At 35.8% G+C, this 19,413-nt stretch overlaps 1 protein-coding gene across 2 annotated transcripts in view; it reads right to left on the bottom strand.

The window, feature by feature from the left end:
• The window catches only part of Ccdc178 (coiled-coil domain containing 178), a 339,248-nt gene that overhangs the window by 256,619 nt on the left and 63,216 nt on the right, over positions 1-19,413 (bottom strand). For both annotated transcript variants that reach the window (XM_076913040.1, XM_076913038.1), the window contains one exon: positions 14,070-14,223. In XM_076913040.1, coding sequence (XP_076769155.1) covers positions 14,070-14,223 — 154 coding nt within the window. The remainder of the gene's footprint in view (positions 1-14,069; positions 14,224-19,413) is intronic.

Genomic DNA, 19,413 nt, shown 5'->3' with positions numbered 1-19,413 from the left:
ACCTGGAAAAAAAGGCATGTGACAGAAATTCTTAGTGGAATAATGCTATGTTGATTTTCCTAAATTAGTGTAAAAATGTAATAATAAAATTTCAATCTCTTTATACACACTGAAGTTTGGCTTTTAAGTAGTGTTTCTAGTTAATCTACTTAAACTATTTTATTGGTATGTATAGGTAATGGCATGAGGCTCCTACACATTTGCAGGACCTACACAGGTCAAAATTCCATGGGCTCTGATGTACAGATGCATGTGAGATGAATGTGGGGGCTTGACAGTAAACCCTGAGCTTTTGTAAGAGTAGCAATCTCTCTTAGCTGCTGAGGGATTTCTTCAGCCCCTAAACTGAAGCTTAACAAAAAAAGTAACCTGACACTAAACATGTGGCATCTAAAATAATATTAATGTTGAGAACACAGTACCAAATATCAGCACATTCAATAATAGCACCATTTCAAAGCAGTGTTTGTAAGTCCATTGAATAAATATGGTATGGAAATCTACATGCCTAATAGTTCTGAGCTAACATTTTAAAAATGCTATCATAATTCAATGGGAAATAATTAACTTAATTAACCTAGCTAAAATAAAATGACATTTCTTTCAAAAAAGTGCAAAGTAGTTTCTCTACCATTCCTCTAACTCACATTATAACAACTATAAGTTCCAGACATAAATAATACAAGCTCAAATAAGTACAAATTATTAGAGTGACTGATGATAAATTTAGGAAGATAGCTGAGAGCTAAAGGAGAATGTCATTTTGCCAGGTAAAATAGAAGATCAGTTGATGTATTTGACAAGACAACTTATAGTGTGTGTCAAAAGATACAATAAACAGAAATGAAGCAAAAAAAAAATGAGACCATGAAAAAAATGTAAAATTAAGTCAAGAGTCTTAGAAGTCTTTACAAAACATCAATGAAATTAAAATGGCATAAGAGAGATAGATATAATTCTCTTCACTAATCTATCTATCTATCTATCTATCTATCTATCTATCTATCTATCTATCTTACAAAAGTTAACTCTTGAGTTTTCATTCTGAATAGTATGTGTCAGATATCTTAATACAATGTATTCAATGAACAGAGAGCAGTAAATAAACAATAACGATCCTGTATCCAGTAAAATTACTGCTTAAAAATGAGGAACATATTAGTACATCCCAAGATAATTAAAAAAGTCAAGAAATCATTGTTTGGAGACCTTTCCAAAAAGAAATTCCAAAGAATGTTCTATAATTAACATGATAGAAATTATAGTTAGACATAATAGATAGTATAGAACCAGCCAATAAACTGAGTTATTCCCATAAGCCATTTCATGAACTGCTTTTTTTTTTTTTTTTTTTTTTTTTTTTTGCTTTAAAGTCTTGAACACCACAGTTACAGTCACAGTCTCTGTATCTTTGGTAGTGGCTTAATATTCCTGCTGACTGCTTCAGGAAACCTGGTTATAAAGGCTCATTCTATGTCTTCCTGGAGAGAGGTGGTCTCTAGATTTGAGTGTTCTTTTTGGTTTGAACTTTTGATTGATTAGTAAAATGCTTTTGATTAATATGTAACTTGACTTGTGTTTGTTTGTACTTGCACATGACAAAATAGATTTCTTTTCCTTGACATCTTACAAAAGTCAAAATTCAAATAAATTTGAATGATATACATATTAATTTCTTTTAAACTCTTCAACACTAATACAAGGCTAGTGTTATAACCTCCATGAGAACTCTATACATTTCTGAAGAAGTGTGACAGACTCTTAAGTATACTTGAACCTTTGTTTCAAGAATGTGGGTAATTATTATGTTCCTCATATTTAGTACTACTTGTTCAAACTCCTTTCCATGATTGAGTCTCCAGACATGCTAAAACTAAGGATAGGCCAATACAATTTCCAATGTGTTTTCAAGTTTCAGATGTGGCTATGAAAACATGAAGAGATATATGAATGATGAATACAAGTGCATGTGTGTAGGGAGGCAGAGTGGAGACTCACTGAAATATATTATTGTATATCAGATAACTGCCCATCTCTAGAACTAACTCTTTCATGTGTTTATCCATGCAAACATTTAAGGTTAAAGGTGATCTGTACCACCATGCCTCTGCCAAATGTTTGTGGAGATATTGATAAATGAAGTTATGAAACATTCATGAGCTTTCTTAAGCATTGCTTGAGTTATTCTTGCAATCTACTTTGGGTTAAGTATCATTGGTTCAGCACTGCCCTAAACCATAAGTCTTGAGGAATCACTTGCACTGTGAGTTAACTCCTCATACAAGTGATAGTATGCACACAAGGTTGAAAATTCCAACCATGGAAACATCTAAAATTATATCATGAATTTAATCTTGGGAAATAAAAAATGAAAAGAATCAAATACTATATAAAATGGAAAATGTTTTTATTCCACTGTGAAGCAGGAAAATGAAAAATAATGTGGCACTTTTCACCCAGTGATTAGGTTGGTAAATTTTAAAATATTCCCTCAGTGCTAGAAAAAAAATCATAGAAGCCAGGCTTTTCTCATAATAAACTGTTTAGAAAAAAAATGTGATAGCTACTTTAAAAATTAGTTTTAGTTCTCACCAATCAATCTAACTTTTCAGAACCCATCCCACAGAAAGAAACAGTATCTGACAGAATATATGAGCTTTCTTACTGTTCTATTGTTTATAGTGACTATTAACTGTACTTGAATCAGAGCTTATTCAATAACTCAATAATTGAAGTTTTTCTTCAGGCAGGTAATGTATAAGATTTCAGTGAGTCTCCACTCTGCCTTCCTACATACATGCACTTCTATTGGTCAGAGCCTGAGAGAAAAATAGGGCAAGATATGGGGTGCTATTGTGGGATGGGGAAAGATGACATCTCTAGTTCCAGCTGGTGAAGCTGTTTAGTGTAACCAGTCAGGGGTGAGGTTCTAAGATTGCAGCAAGCAGAACACAGGCAGCAAGCACCTTCCTGAGTTTGGGTTCCTTGAGGTTTGTTTTTGGCTTGTTGACTTCCCAGTGTTTTGCCTTTGTTTCAGACAAGGACTTCTGGTTTGAAAACTCTTATTCACTTAAAGTCAGTCCTGAGTGCTGGGATCATAGGTGTCCATCTCTATGTCTAGCTAGACTAGTTCAGAGAATTCTGTTGTCTTCCACCAGGAACATTATTTTGTGGGTGGTGATTTATTTATTTTGTCTGCTGCCTCTTGTCAGTGTTGACACCCTCTGGCATCAGTGGCACTGCAAAGAATGGGCCCAGAGAAAGAGCTTCCTTGTCTAGAAACATTGTTAGCAACTGCAACTTCTACACTGGTCCATCTGAAAAAAAATATTACAGCAAGTGTAGACATAGCATTTGTGAACTTCTTGAAAATTTTAAATCTCTTTGGTTTAAACAGAAGGATTTCTCTTCCCCTGCCACAGTACCCCAATTGATGTTATTAGATGGTACTATTGTATAATGTGTTTGCTATTAAAAATATACATTAGATTTAAATCTATGATCCTCCTTGTATAGTCACAATGCCATTTAAAATTAAAGAACAAATTTACTATGTGTATGCATAGGACACACACAAAAGTGTGTGTGTGTACAAAAGAGAGAGAGACAGAGAGAATTACTTTAGCTATTTGATTATATATATATATATATATATATATATATATATATATATATATAATTTTTAACACAATAACATTTATAGTTAACAAATATCCATGTTGTTCAAGTCCAAAAACCAGAGTTATAGAGAAGGTGTGAATAATATGGAATTCCCACCTGGAACTGAAATACTATTCTTTGTTAATAGCTTCTGAAACAGCAATATTCTAAATGAAGCATGTTTAAAATGCTCAACCCCATTAGTCATCAAGAAAATGCAAATTTAAAACCATAATGGGATAACTTCTTCACAAGAACTATAATTAAAAATAAATAAAAACATAACAGATGGTGTTAATTGGAAACTGCACTTCTTATAAACGATGAGAGGAGGAAACGATATGCAAATATTTAGGAAAAGTTTCTGACATTGTCAATTAGGGCTAAACATACACATTTTTGGCCTAGCAACATGCAAGATGCATGAGCATAGTTTCAAGGCATATTTTAAATGTCTTGGCCTGAAAAGCTGTCAGGATTAAATCACCATAAACCAAAGTGAGTCGCAAACACTGCAAGCTGTTGAAAGGCTGAGTAGCTGAGTGTCCAACTCCAGTGAGTTCAGTTTGGCCTGAGAGGCAGCTCAGTGGATAAAGGTGCTTGCCATCAACTATGATGATCTGAGTCTGATGTCTGGGACCCATGTGACAGAAGAAGATCAATGAGTGCCCATTATACAAAAATTAAATCTAAATTAAAATATGATTATATCATTTCTCCTTCCTTTTTTTTTCCTCTAGTCACTTCTTTGCCCCATCCTCCCCCAGTCCCATACCCTCTTACTCTTTAATGTTGTCTTTTGACTTCCTCACACATAGAGGGTCACATACATCCCAGCCCCAGTAAATAAGTAAAATGTAAATTGAAAACATTAAAACTAAGTTCAAAATTGCCACTATATTCACAAATATAGAGACTATAATTAGAGATTACAAGTTGGTAGTTAGTTGCACAAATCTTATTGCAGAATGCAGCAAGTGTCCTCAAACATTTGCAGTATGGGAGAAATCAGTGGAAGGTAGAGAAAATCAACCTCCACAAAAGTAGGAAAAAGTAAACAGTCCTCTGAAACTCAGGAGAGGAAGGTGCCAATATAAAGCACTGGTCAGTTTGGCTAGGGGCTCTGCGTATGTTGCTAAAGAAATTGTCAGGGGAATAGGAGAATAGCCTTAGCCATATAAAAGTTGTTAGCTGCAAGCATCCACCTCTGTATATGTCAGACTCCGGCAGTGCCTCTTAGGAGACAGGTATATCAGGTTCCTGTTAGAATGAATTTCTGGACATCCACAACAGTGTTTGCATCTGGTGATTGTACTTGGAATAGATCCCTAGGTGGGGCAGTTTCTGGACAGTCCCTCCTCCAGTCTCTGTCCCACACTTTGTCTCCATATTTACTCTTGTGAGTATTTTGTTACTCCTTCTAAGAAAGACCAAAGCACCCACACTTTGGTCTTTCTTCTTCTTGGGCTTCATGTGGTCTGTGAGTTATATCTTGGGTGTTGTGAGATTTGGGGCTAATATCCACTTATCAATGAGTGCATACCATGTGTGTTCTTTTGTGATCGTGTTACCTCACTCAGAATGATATTTTCTAGTTCCATCCATTTGCTTAAAAGTTTCATGAATTCATTGTTTTTAATAGCATATTCCATTATGGGTAAGGAAGACATTCTTGTCAGAATGACCTAAGACAAGTTAGTTTTGTTTATAAAATAAAAAGGGGGATAGGCAGACAGCTTTTGTGGCTACTAGACAAGAATCTGACATGAGCCAAGGACAAGGAAATGAGCTGCTTGGCAGGAATATGACATTAGGCTTGAACAAAGAAGTAATTTCAGGCAGGAATCTAAATTTTATACTATAACAAGGAAGTAGGCTTCAGACATGTAAATGACTTTGGGCTAGGACAGGGATATAGGCTCAGATATTTTGGTCATCCCGATAAGCCCTTAGAAACAGTGATCACAGGAGTATTCACAAAATTTTGTTTATTGCCTTGCTTGTTCTTTGACTATTTGTGTTTATTGTCTTGCTTGTTCCTTGATTATTTCCATCTATTGTATTGCTAGTTCTTCAAACTAGAACTGACTTTAGTACTTGCATGAAATTAAAATGGCATAAAAGCAAAAAGGAGGAGGGGGATGAGATAGGGGTGTTCTAGGGAGGGGAAATGGAGAATGGGGATAGCATCTGAAATGTAAATAAATAAAATATCCAACAACATAAAAGGAAAGAAATAGCTGTTGTTGATCCAATTAAGATAGCACTTGTGTGAGCAGGTCAGAAAAGTATACTGGGATTGATATAAGAATAAGATGAATAATATTATGACCAGACAAGATTTATTCCAAAATTGCTGATTCAAGTTAGGAAATCCATGGATATGATTTGCTGTATTTATATATAGCAAGGGAAGATATTACATGAGCATGACCCTAAATACTGGAATGAACCTTGACAAAATCAGACAGCTGACCATAATGATCAAAGGCACTCATAAATTCAAACTTTTAAGGATAATCTCTTATGAAATGCATGGAAGGATCATCTGTCAATAATAAGTAGATGGCCTGTTACCAAAAGGCAGAATGTAGACAGTGGGAGTTTCAGTGCAGAGATTGGAACTCTTGGAGACAGTCAGAAGTGGAAAATTCCCCACCTGGACTCAAAGAATTCAGATGCATGAACATGAGGAGAGGTAACTAACCATGTGGTAGACACAAAATACTTAAACAAGTTACATAAGTTATGAGCCAAAGCTTAAGGCCTAAGCATTGTATATTAATACTCCTCTGCATGGTTATTACACGAACTACCTGCTTATTTTCGGGGAAAACTGAAGCTAGGCAAAACCTAGTAAGAAAGGGGCAGAACAAAACCCCAGTTATTAATCCTATGACTCAGCATTTCACTGAGGGTACTGACCAACATTACCAAATATCAAAACAACTACAGGTGTGAGAACTGATGACAGACTAGTAATACTTTGCATCCTGGATGCTCCAGGATGAACAATGCTAGAAACAATAGAATAAATATCTTAATATAATATGAATTAGGATTATTTACCTAAATACAACCAGTAAACAAAAATAATAAAAGAGAAATCCCAAGTTACTCTTGCAACAACAAAAAAAATAGATTTCTTGAAAAAAATACAAATCCTGCATGAAGAAAACCCCTTATAAAACACACTTCTAGCTGACACAGGAGACCCAAACCATAGGATCTTTTTCACCAATCCTTGGTCAAAAATATTTTAAAAAAATAGTGCCTGCATTGAAAATTTTGTGACAATTTCCTACATAGCATCATTCACAAGAAACATACATCCCATTAGGTCTTATAAATCATCAAGGGTTACTTTAGTGTGTAGACAGATATGCACCACTTCACATTAAGATCTTGAGCGTGTATAGCTTTTGACTTCTACAGGGCAACTTCGAGGCAACTGTGACTTCAGAGTATGATGCGCTGTAAACAGTAGCTTCAGCAACCCTGACTCCTCAATAATTTTTTTTATCCTTGGGAACAGATAAGTAATATTAGAAGCTAGAACCAAAGAAAGAATCCCGTGGACTGAAACAAGATTCAGTTTGCCATCTAGTTGTGTTGAACATGATGAGCAATATTTATTTTAGAAGAAAAGTAACACTGCTAACGCCAGCAGCAGCATTTATACATCCAGGAAAAAAGTACAACCCAGTCTCTAAATTATCACTCAGATGCCAAACATGATCTGAGAGATGATGGTACACATGTCTAGTGATCTCATAGGATTAGTTCTGTGAGATCCAATAATTTCATGAAGAGAAGTACCACCGATAAAGTAAATCTTTAAAAAGTTCCAAGCCAATGTTTACAGAATGCTAGAAAATGTGAAAATGTGAACAAATCTTGTCAGCCCTGGAAGAATGACTACAGTGATTCTTCATGGTTCTTCTGACACTGCGTTATCAAGCAACTGTTTTAATTTTTACATAACAACATTATCTTATTAAAATGAGTAATTTAGTTTATGCATTTTTGAAATATTTATCATAGCTTTGTTTATAATGCTTAAAATTAAAAACATGAGTAGCCAGCCTCTTAGAAAGTCTCAAGTCATAAATATTACATCTCAAATGTAAAATAATATAGAAATACATTTTAGTTTAACATAAAGAGAAGCATACCATTTATTCCTATAAAATACTATATTTTTAAATATCTTAGAAGTCCTACATAGCTATGTAAACACAATGCTAACATGGACTGCATCTTGACAGGGAGATAAAAATAACAGATAAGTTTTTTCTTGTGCATTTGACTGTATTCCAAACTTTAAAGATGAGTGCTGTTTTTGTCATTTAAGATGTGCCTTGGAACAATTTTGGATCACAGTTTGTATAATAAATCTCATTTCTCAAGTGTTGTCACTAAGAAAACAATATATGCTAACAGGAAGTACAGCACACTGTGTTAGGAAAGCCTGACTGGAATGAACTTAAATAGAATGGCTTAGGGACAGACTAACAATAACAAAACCACAAAAATTTGCAAGGAGTTTGATGCAACATATAACAAGAAATTGTGCTGGAGCTCTCAGAACAAAATATCATATCCTATGTGTGTTTATATGCATAAATATAAAGACAAACATATATACAACATATGTAAAATTAGTTACAAACAACAAAACTTAAATGGGAAAGTATAAAATTACTAACAGAAAAACATCTAAAAATGTGAAGGAAATGAAAACTACAAAACACATTAATTTATTAGCAGTCAGAAAATTGCAAGAATATTATACTGGAAGCCAGTGTCAATTTTGTTTAAACTCTAAATTATATAAAAATACATATAGAATCAGAAACAGAAAAATGTACAGTAAAGACTTCAATATAACACTATAGAATGTAAATGCATATGAAAATTCTAATCCTTTAGATTATTTCCCAGTCTGTTAATTTTAATCATGTGCAATAAAAAAGATATCTATAAAAATACCACTCAAGTAATAAAAATGAACCCAAAAAGCAAGTATATTTTCACAAGAATGTTCTATTAGCAGTTATTTTTTACCAGATATCCAAAGAAAAATTATTTAAATTTATGTTCATTTTATGGGTAATCAGGAGAACAAAGCATCAAAGTTTAGTTTATAAAGGTAGCACAGTCCAGATAAGAAAATCTATCAAATATAATAGAAATTAGAGCAGTGAAAGTATGGACTCACTTTTTAAAATATGCATTAAAATCTTATGTGAAGTAATTGCAGTTCAAATATAGCAGTAAAATAGAAGAACAATACACCATAACTGGACAGAGTTCTCTCAATGAATTTAAAGAAGTTTAATAGTAATACAATACATAGTTTCAATTGATCAAGTGGGAAACTACATTGTAATATCCCCTTCACATACAACCAAAAACATTTTTGTAGTCAATATTCACTGCTAATAAGCAGATTTAATGAACTTTATTTGCATGTTTTAAAAACCCAAGTGGGATATTAGGTATGTATTTGAGGTTGACAATTAGGTGACATCAAGTACAGATAATGAGAGGCAATATATAGATGCCATTTTATATTTTATATATGTGGACAGACATAAGAAATAGATGGAAACTCTTCAAAGAGAAAATTAGCAACATGGGCCTTTATCTTACAGATGACTCATTTGTACATTAGATATTGTGTAATAAAACGACATTGTTTTCATCATCCAAACACAAAATTGTTGTTTGACTGCATGACATAATAGCTTTGTGTCTACAAAAAAGGTCCTTACCTATCTAGATAGGTTTCCTAATCAGTAAGTTGAGAGTTAAATTTACTTATGTTTTTATAAGTAAATGGTTTTAGCTGAAGTATTTTGAGGTAAAATATGACATAAAATGGGCATAGATATGTGGAAAATTTGCACCGTTGGAGTTCCTATCTAACATAACAGACCATATGTAAAGATGCCAATTAATAACTTACAAAGTTAACTGTTTACTTATACAAACAATATTATTTTTTGAAAATCTGTCTATATATAAAATGAATTCATTTCTTTATCTGCATTGAGTGCCAAAAGTAAATGATTTCTAGTGGCTTTTGAAAGTAGAGGTGTGGTTTTTCAGGACAGAGGGTTTGGTGGGAGTGTAGAAAGAATAAGGAAAGATTTTAGGGAATGAAGCAATCCAGATGCATTCTATAGAAGCTTCATTTTGCAGCAGATGGGGAGCACTACAGATTATACCTTTGGTCAAAGTGTAGCAAACAACTGACATTTGGATTCCCCAAACATGCAGCACAGGGACATCCCAGAGGACCAGGATAGGACATTTGCTTCGTGATAGTGTATGGGAGTGAAGCTGCTCCCAGGAAATGTCAAAAAATGTCACCTAAACAAGACCATCATAAAAATAAAAATACAAGTTGACATGCTAACATGGATGGTGGAAAGGTATATATATATATATATATATATATATATATATATATATATATATAATGTATATAATATACATCATATGCATATACAAATATATACATATATGTATATATATGCAAACACAAACACATGTGCACACACACCATATATATACATACACACACACACACACACACACACACACACACATATATATATATATATATATATATATATATATATATATGCTTAAAGAAGAAGTCATGAACCTTAGGCAGACTCTAGGTACATGGAGAGGTTGGAGCTGGAAGAGGAGTAAGGTAGAAAAGAAGTGACTACAGCAAAAATTAAAAATGCATTATATACTTATATGAAACTATTGAAAATATATAATAACTTATAAAATAAGAAAGTCATAGCCTATTTCACATTTAAAAATTTTTGATCATAAAATTAGAAACTTCTTAATCAGTTTAATGGCATTTGATTTATAATAGCTATTGTTTGTAGGAAAGAAATGGAGAACCATGTTTGCATAGATTAAGGACTAAGAATGTCAGAAACTGGAGCAAGACAATCTATGCCTTGGAATCTGGAATTAAATTTTCTGTGAACTCATATGAGCAATTAGGCAGCATGAAGCTCATTCCTCCCTTGAGCTGGAGGCTGCAGTTGCATACCAAAGAAGAGGATCCATGATAACACACACCCCTGTTTTTAACGGACTGCTTGATGTGTGTGCCTGAAAGTGTAGCTTAACGTTTTATAATGAGAGAAATGCAGAAAAATTAATATATTTAAATTTCATCATCCTCTCATCTTCCCTGGAACGTGTAGTAGTCCAAACACTTCCTATAATTGAAAACTACTAGGAACCTTTTAAATGCTTTCATGATTCCCTGTCATGAATAATACTGTGTTATTATAACAAACTATGGAAGAATAGGGTTGCCAGCTTAAAGATGATGTATGAGCAAAAGATTATAGGCTTTGCAAATAATTTCTCCTCCTTTGAAAAATATCTTGTCAGTGGTTATCATTTTACAGATGACAAATTGAACTATCATCAACAAATTATATAAAAATTATAAGTATTTGAATAATAATATGTCATCTGTTAACTGCTACTCTTCCCTGGTACTTATACTCATACCTTCCAATGAATTCTACATTTTGGGAATGCCTTAGTTACAGTTTCCACTGCTGGGATAAAAACACATTACCGAAAGCAACATTGTGAGAAAGGGTTTATTTCATCTTGAAGCTCTCACAGTTCATTACTGAAGAAAGTGAGGGCAATAACTAAAGCCAGAAACCTAGAGGTAGGAACTGAGGGATGCTGCTCTTTATGGCTTGCTCAGCCTGCTTTTCCATAGCACACAGGATCACCAGCCCAGCGGAGGAGAGGGTTAGTGTGCAGGCAAGCGTGGGTCCTGTTGGGTGGAGTTGTGGTTCCTGAGTGTCTTTTGCCCTGGGAGGCTCAGGGAGGCATGTCTCCGAGGAGCAGAAACACAGGATTTTGACTGAGTTCACTCCACACTGCACTGAGTGGACACTATGGGACTCCACCCAGGTGTGGGGAGATACCGCTCAGTCTGGGGTCCTGCAGGGGCAGGGCTTTTAAGTGGTGGTTTCTAGACCGATGGCTGACCTGGAGGCCGGTTGTCTATGTCTTCGGGCTCCCAGACGCTATGAGAGCCGTGGAAGATCAGAGGGGGGAACGTGGGGGTGGGGGGGAACATATGAGGCTGGCCTGCAGCTGAGAGGACTGAGGGGGAGGGAAGCCCAATAGTGCCAAGGATTGAGGCTCTTGGTACAAGGGGGGAGATTAGGCGGTGGCTTGGTAGGTCCAAAGGTAAGGCCCCCTCGTTGTTTCTCCATGGCAGGCCCCAATAACACAAGGAAGTCCATGGTTTTAAAGGACTTATTGTCATGGAAGAAAGTAGATGAATCTGGCTGTAAACCCCCCCAGCCCCCCCCCCCCAAAAAAAAAAACCCCTCAGGGCAGACCTGAGTTAAATAGGGAGGGAAAAGGGAGGGAGGAGGGTCTAAGAAGGAATGCTTAATTGACTATGCCCTCTGGCCTTCAGGTATCTCATTAATATGGAAATCTCTTGAGGTTGAGGCCTGCAGTCATACTCTACAGTGCAAAGCTCCATGTCAGCCTCCAGGGACCCATGATTTAAAAGGTCCAAAGCCCCTGCCACATATTGTGTATATGTGTGTATACACACACACACACACACACACACACACACACACACACACACACACACAAGAAACACACACGATATCTCTCATGCTCAGGGCTGTTCTATCCCATGGAGATGCTGTCTTTGGTGGTTGCTGTGTGGTACTGACATCTCCACAATGCTGAGGTTTTACCCTAGCTTCACCACTTTCTCTCCTGGGTACTTTTAGGGATTCTGACTATGTTACATCATACCAAATCCAAACTTCTCTCCATGATCCCTTCTATTCCTGTGGTTTCTATAGCAATTAAGGCAATATCCCCACTAGTTGACTCTTCCAGCCTTTGTTAACAGACCCTGTTTCTGTCACACAATACCAAATCTCAACTTCTCTCTATGACCCTTTCCTCTTTCGTGCCTTCAAAACAAGTACCACTTGGAAAGACTCTTAGATATTACCAAGTCAGCAGTCAGCATGAGGTGCAGCATTGGCTTCCCCAGATTATAGCTTCCATGTGCTGACCCAGGGGAAAAACTTTCCTAAATCTTAATCACAGTTGATTCTTCAATCCCAGCCAACTAGCACCTGTTGTCTCAGCAAAGCAAAAGTTTTACTATGGTAGTGATGGCATCCATACTATGGTGGGAACAGGCCTTATTAATTACAGCCTGTTCTTCAGTTCCAGATGCCCAGAAGCACAAATGCTTCTTTTACAGTATCACACAAATAGTACTATTATGGTCATTGCTTCTCTCTGAGACTTCAGAAGTCAGGTCTCTATCATCCATATCTCCCTCAGCCTTATCCTACATGCTCCCCAAACAACATACCAAGTGTTAAACTTGCAGTGGCTTTTCTATCCCAAAGTTCTAAAGTCCCTCTAAAATCTTCCCAAAAATATATGGTCAGATCTGTCAAAGCAATACCCCAGAGGCTGGTATCAATTTCTGTCTTACTTAAAGTTTTTATTGCTATGTTAAAACACCATAACCAAAAGAAACTTGGGAAGGAAAGAATTTATTTCAACCACAGGGTGTAAATCTAAACTTCAGTATCCATTACAGAAATCACTATGAAGATTCCTCAAAACAAAACTGCTGTATGATCCAACTATACCACTGGAACAGTCTAGACACAAAAGGAATCTAAGTCATTATACACGAACAAAGCTGTGTGTCCATGTTTATTTTGGCACAATTTACAACAGCCAAGTTTGAAATCAGTCTAAATGTTCATCGATGGGTGAGTGCATCAAGCAACTTTGTAATACAGATCTGAAGAGAGAGAGAGAGAGAGAGAGAGAGAGAGAGAGAGAGAGAGAGAGAGAGAGAATGAGTTTTACTTGGGCATAGTTAATAACCAAAAATCATAGCATTTGCAGGAAACTTGATGAAACAAGATGATTATGATAAATACAGCAGATCAAACTCAGAAATATACAAACATCATGTTCCCTCCCAATCATGTGGGAAATGTAGATGTCACATGTGTATATTCATGTCTTATATGCATGTACACACACATACAGGTACTACTCAGGTAAAGAACTCATAGGAGGGAGAGAAGAGGGTATGAAAATGTCATTAAGAAACACATAACTTCATATAACAAGCATAAACTAACAAAAATACAAATTTTAATTACTAATGAAATAAGCATTCTGTTACGTTTTCAAATCTGTTTTGCTATCCAACAATATGGAACTAGTACAGGTAGGAAATTGACTGCTATACAATAATTGGAAGTGAAAAATGTGCTATTTCCAGCTCCAAACCACTTTTTAAATATTTCAAAGTATGAAAAACTCACTGTTCTCTTTAAATTTGCTAGTTCATTTGATGTGCTCTGTGTTTCTTTCAGCACCTCACTCATTGTTTCTTCATCACCTTCAATGTCCAGGTTCACAGACTCGATTGAGGTTGTATAGTGAGCATCCAGATTGTTAAGCTTATCAAGTTCTTTCCTAAGATAAAAGCAAAGCTGAGTTTTATCCACATTGAAAAGACAATTATATTTAAACCACTCTCTAACTTATTAGGAATCAATGACATTTATCCTAAAAATTTTCCCATCCCACAGCAGTTCTAAATTCCTAAAAATCTCAGATATTAAGTAAAGAGTGAGTACAAAAGCAGACTAGTACTCTTGTTTCCCAAGAGAAAAGCTTATATATATATACATATATAATATATATTATACACATACATATGTATATATATATACACATATATGTATATATATATGTGTATATATATTATATATATACATATTATATATGTATATATACATATTATATATATGTATATATAATTTGCCTCTTTGGGGAGTTTGTTTGGGATTGTCTTTCAGAGAAGTTGGGTAATAAAGTGATGGAAAGCTAGTGGGCATTTAAATATCACCATTATCACATCCATTAATCAGAAAATCCCAATAGGGAGAGCCAGTCACACTCTCTCACTTTGTTGTTAAGAACTAGTATACAAGTATATTAATTTTAAAAAGGGTGGTATTGGCAGAGTATTGGGCATATAAAGCAATGAAACAGAACCCAGTAGATATAAACAGACCCATGTAAATAGGACTTGATTAATTTTGATAATGTTTCACATGCCCTGTTGGGGCAGGATATGTTTGTGAACCCCCAAAAGAACACCAAGGAGCCAAATTCTGATGTAATCACACCAAGATCACTATATTCAAGGTGGGGCTTGGGCCACACCCATCTCTGATGCAGGAGAATGGGAGGAAGCCTTGAGCCCAGACTCAGGCAAGCATTTATAGAGCAAGAAGGGGTGTCTAGCCTGCTATACATCTGATTGGAGGTTCACTATGGCCTTTAACATAATTGGCTGGTACTGGGAGTCAAACCATAAATATAAATTCTGTTTTATTCCTGACTGGTGGTTGTTAGGGAATGAAGTGACAGGGAGCTGACTTATAACAAGGAGGTACAGATTAGTTGGGGAATGTCCTGGAAACTGATGCTAGATGAAGGACTTGTTCGGGTGTAAGCTACAAACTGGTGCTAGACATAGGCATTGCTGGGGGGTAGCCTGGAAACTGATGCTAGGCCTCTTAGTTAACTTGGAGTCTGAACCCAAATATTTGGTCTCTCAGCCTTTTAACCCAAGCAGTGTGACACAGGGTGCCATATTACATAGATGCTCAAATAGAGAGACAGAAAGAAAAAAGCTAAATCTGAGTAAATCTCAAGAATCATTCACCTAATGCTTCCAAGTATAACATCTAAAGCTAGATACAATAGGCTAGAAGAAAACAGTTTGCAATTTGAGCATTAGAGCAAGAGATTTCCCATAGCACCAAGCCTGTAAAAAAAGAATTGACAAACTGAATTCTAACAAAATACCCCCATAAAGAGATAAAAAGATAAACCTTTTAAAATCGTAAGATAGTTTCAATTTACAAATCTAACTTTTAAGACTAAAGTTGAATTCTCTATACAAAAATTATCTATATCAGCCAGAAAAAGCACTTGAGCGGATATTTTATAAAAGAAAGAATTTGCCAGCATGTCAGCACAAAATGTGCAAAAGAAAATTGAAATAAAACTTTAATGTTACAAAAAATGCTAGAGTGGCTGAACAGTTTTCTTTTTAAAAGTGACCTCTTCTAGCTGGTGTGGATGTTTAGTGGTTTCTCTACACTGTGCAGATGGCTGCAGGTTTTGTTTTTTAAAACGAATATATACTTATCACACAGTCTGGCAATCATCAGGCTGTGCGCTATCAGAATGCCATCAGAGATGGGCATTCCATAGACAAGAAAACTTAATGCTCACACAGACCTAGCACATGAATTTCTAAAGTAGTTTTAATTGGACTAATAAGAAAGTAGAAACTAACCAAATTCCCCCAAAGTGTGGTTGGTTAGGGAAACCCAGCACACCCACATCATGTAATGCCACTTAGTAATAAATTCCAAGCTGTTCTTGAAATTTAGCTGCTAAGGTGGATTAATCTTTTTTTTCAAAACACTTTATTTATCAATATTTGTATAAATATATATACTTATACACACATACATATATAAACAATAATCAAATAATAAGATGTATTTAAAAAGTATGGGCGGTTGGGAAGAGTGGGAGGAATGAGAGAAAGGGGAAAATTATGCAAATACAGTGTTCATATATGAAATTCAAGGTGGATTAATCTTAATGGCAAAAAAGAAGCAAAAACAAAAACAGAAATAAAAATAGGAACCAAAATGTTGCCTGTCCCGTGAAGCATTTATGTAACGTGTCCAAATGATGAAGATCTGAGGATGAGGGGGGCAGAAAAAAAATAGGGGTTCAGAGACAGACAGCATAGGCGATGACACCACTCCATACTTGGATCAATACAGTAGTTAGTGAATGTACACACAAGAGAAAGTTACATGCAACTACACATGCAATCATACTCATCCATGTAAATTAGTGCATGTAAAAACATGGTGCAGGAAAAAAACTGGGCAGGGCCTGTTTCCTAATCTGATATCGTAGTTTTAATCTCTAAATTCTCACTGATTGGAGGAAGCCTGGAGATGGGAATGGGAAGTGAAAACCATAGACTTCTATGGGTCTGTAATTACTTATAAAGAAAAATAAGGAAAACAAACATGTGGGGAAATGCATTGTATAACTTAGCATAGCTAAAACAGAAAACACCATAGTTACTAAAGAATATTATTATTGGTCTGTCATTGAACAGCATTCTGCTTGAAATGCACACACAGACACACACATACACACACACACACACACACACACACACACACACACACACACACACATACACACAAGCCCAGGCACAGGAGGCATTGCTAATGGAAAACTTGAAAGACAAAAGAAATTTAGTGTGAAATTTATAAAAATACTATCAGTAAATAACCCCAGCATTTAATAAATAAAGAATAACCATGAGAACAGGCGGCAAAACCTGACTACATGACATTAATTTTTGTTTTCTTTATTAATTTAATTGAGCAAGTAGTTTATATCTAGATTAATGTAAAAATAAAATAAATTAAACCTCAAAAACAAAGAGGCCTGTAGAGATGGCTCAGTGGTTATGATAGTGTGCTGCTATTGCAGAGGGCATGAATGCAGCTCCTGGTGGTCCACAATTGTCTGTAACTACTGCTCCAAGATCCATTGCCCCCTTTGACCTTCTTGGGCACTTGAACATCTGTGGTACACATTCACACATAGACATAGACATAAATAAATCTTTAAGGTCTCAAGAATATAGATGATATTTAACAGTACAATACAAGTCACAGGATGAACTCTCTTCCTGATGGAAAATTAAAATTCAGAGACTGTATGATATTATGTTTATTTAGGTTATTTTATATGTCTTACTTTATGTACATGGGCATCTTCTACATTCATATCTCTGTAAGACTTGCATGTGTGTTGCCCACAAGAGCCAGAAAAAGGCATCAGATTTCCCTGAATCAAAATTACAAAAAGCTGTGGGCCACCATGAGGGTGCTAGGAATTGAGCACAGGTCCCCTCAGGAAGAAGAGCCAGTGGCCTAACTCTCTGAGCATCTCTCCAGCCCTGAAGTCTTATTTATACTAACCCCATTTTCTTTCATAATTAACCTTAACTTTTCAAGATAACTTCATTGAAGATGTTATTCTAAGAGATTTGTCAGCCAAGGAGAACTCAAGACAGAAACAAAAGGGGAAGAAATGGTTGTCATGACTATAAGTCTATTTTTTAAATCCTCCTGTAAAATAAAATATTGAAAGTGTTCTCATAGGCCATAGAAATAAAAACATTCTGCAATCTGCAAGCATTTACGTGAATGAGAGTGTAAGCCGCCAACCTGACAGCTGACAAAACGGAGCCGCATATCTGTCGGCTGACTGAAATGGTACCGCAGATCTGTAGGCTGAGTAAAGCAGCGCCACCGCCTCAAAGCAGCTGACAGCATGCTTTGACTCGCATTCGCGTGTGCCAGCCGCTCTGACTCGGCAATCCAAGATGGCGCCTGAGATGGCGCCTGCTTAGGCTCTGGTAGTAACTACTAGTGCACTGCGCAGTGCACTTTGGAATTTGGCTCCAGCCCCTCCCGAACGGGGCATGCAAATGAGGTACCACTAGGGTACCACGAACCTGGCCAATCACCCCCTCCCGGGTGGGGTATGCATATGAGGCACCGCAAATTGACCAATTGTGCACCTCCATGCACTTTGCCCTGCCCAGGGCTGAGGGTATATAAACAGCTCGTTCTGGGCATTCGAGGTCTCTCCCAGAAATCTAAAAGAGCGCTTTCAATAAAGGCTGTTGAGAAGGATCCGGTTTGTTGCGTCTTCCTTGCTGATCTAGCGGGGGCGCGACATGAGAGTGAATAGAGTAAACTTTTAATTATTTTTGTATTACCCAAAATATCAACAGCATCCAATGTGTTTTAAATATGACCATATAAACATCTTACAAAATAATAAAACAGAATTATTATTACCTAAAAAGAAGAAGAGAGAATGGAATGAAAATGAGTAACATGGAAGATGGTCCAAGAAAAAAACCAGGACAAATAGTTTATATTCAAGGGGTGTACTAGTGAGCTGTAAGTGTATACAGTGACCCAACATTTAAATCACACTGTCTATAACAGAATAAATACTTCTGTCAGTGTCATGTTTATTAGTGAATCTAAATATAAATAATCCAGCACATTAGAACTTGAAACTATTTTCAAAACATTAATAAAAATAAAATGTAGTAATACTACCTTTATAAATAAGCTTATGGGGAAAAAAAGAATTCTAAAAACCAAAAAGAGTGAATTTGTGGTGACAAGAAACCAATGGATATCTCAGGGTATCATAATCACTTTAAACTTGTATGCATCTGAGAATATACCATCAAATATATGAACTAACCCTATAATGGAATACCAAATATGGTGACTTACATGGCATTATAGTGTGAAGTTTCTTGTGGGTAAAGTGTGTTTGTGTTTGTGTGCACACACAAGTGTGTGTTTATATATATATATGCATGTATGTGTGTATATGTGTATATAAATGCATACACCCATGTGGAAGTCAAAAGAGGATATCCAGTGTCTTTCTCTGTTGCTCTCAGCCTTATTGCCTTGAGATAGTGTCTCACTGAACATGGGGTTCTCTTGGTTT

Source organism: Arvicanthis niloticus, chromosome 14, assembly GCF_011762505.2.
Source record: "Arvicanthis niloticus isolate mArvNil1 chromosome 14, mArvNil1.pat.X, whole genome shotgun sequence".
NCBI classification, from domain to species: Eukaryota; Metazoa; Chordata; class Mammalia; order Rodentia; family Muridae; genus Arvicanthis; species Arvicanthis niloticus.
The sequence above is the reverse complement of the archived record's forward strand: the minus strand, read 5'-3'. Positions and strand labels throughout refer to the sequence as shown.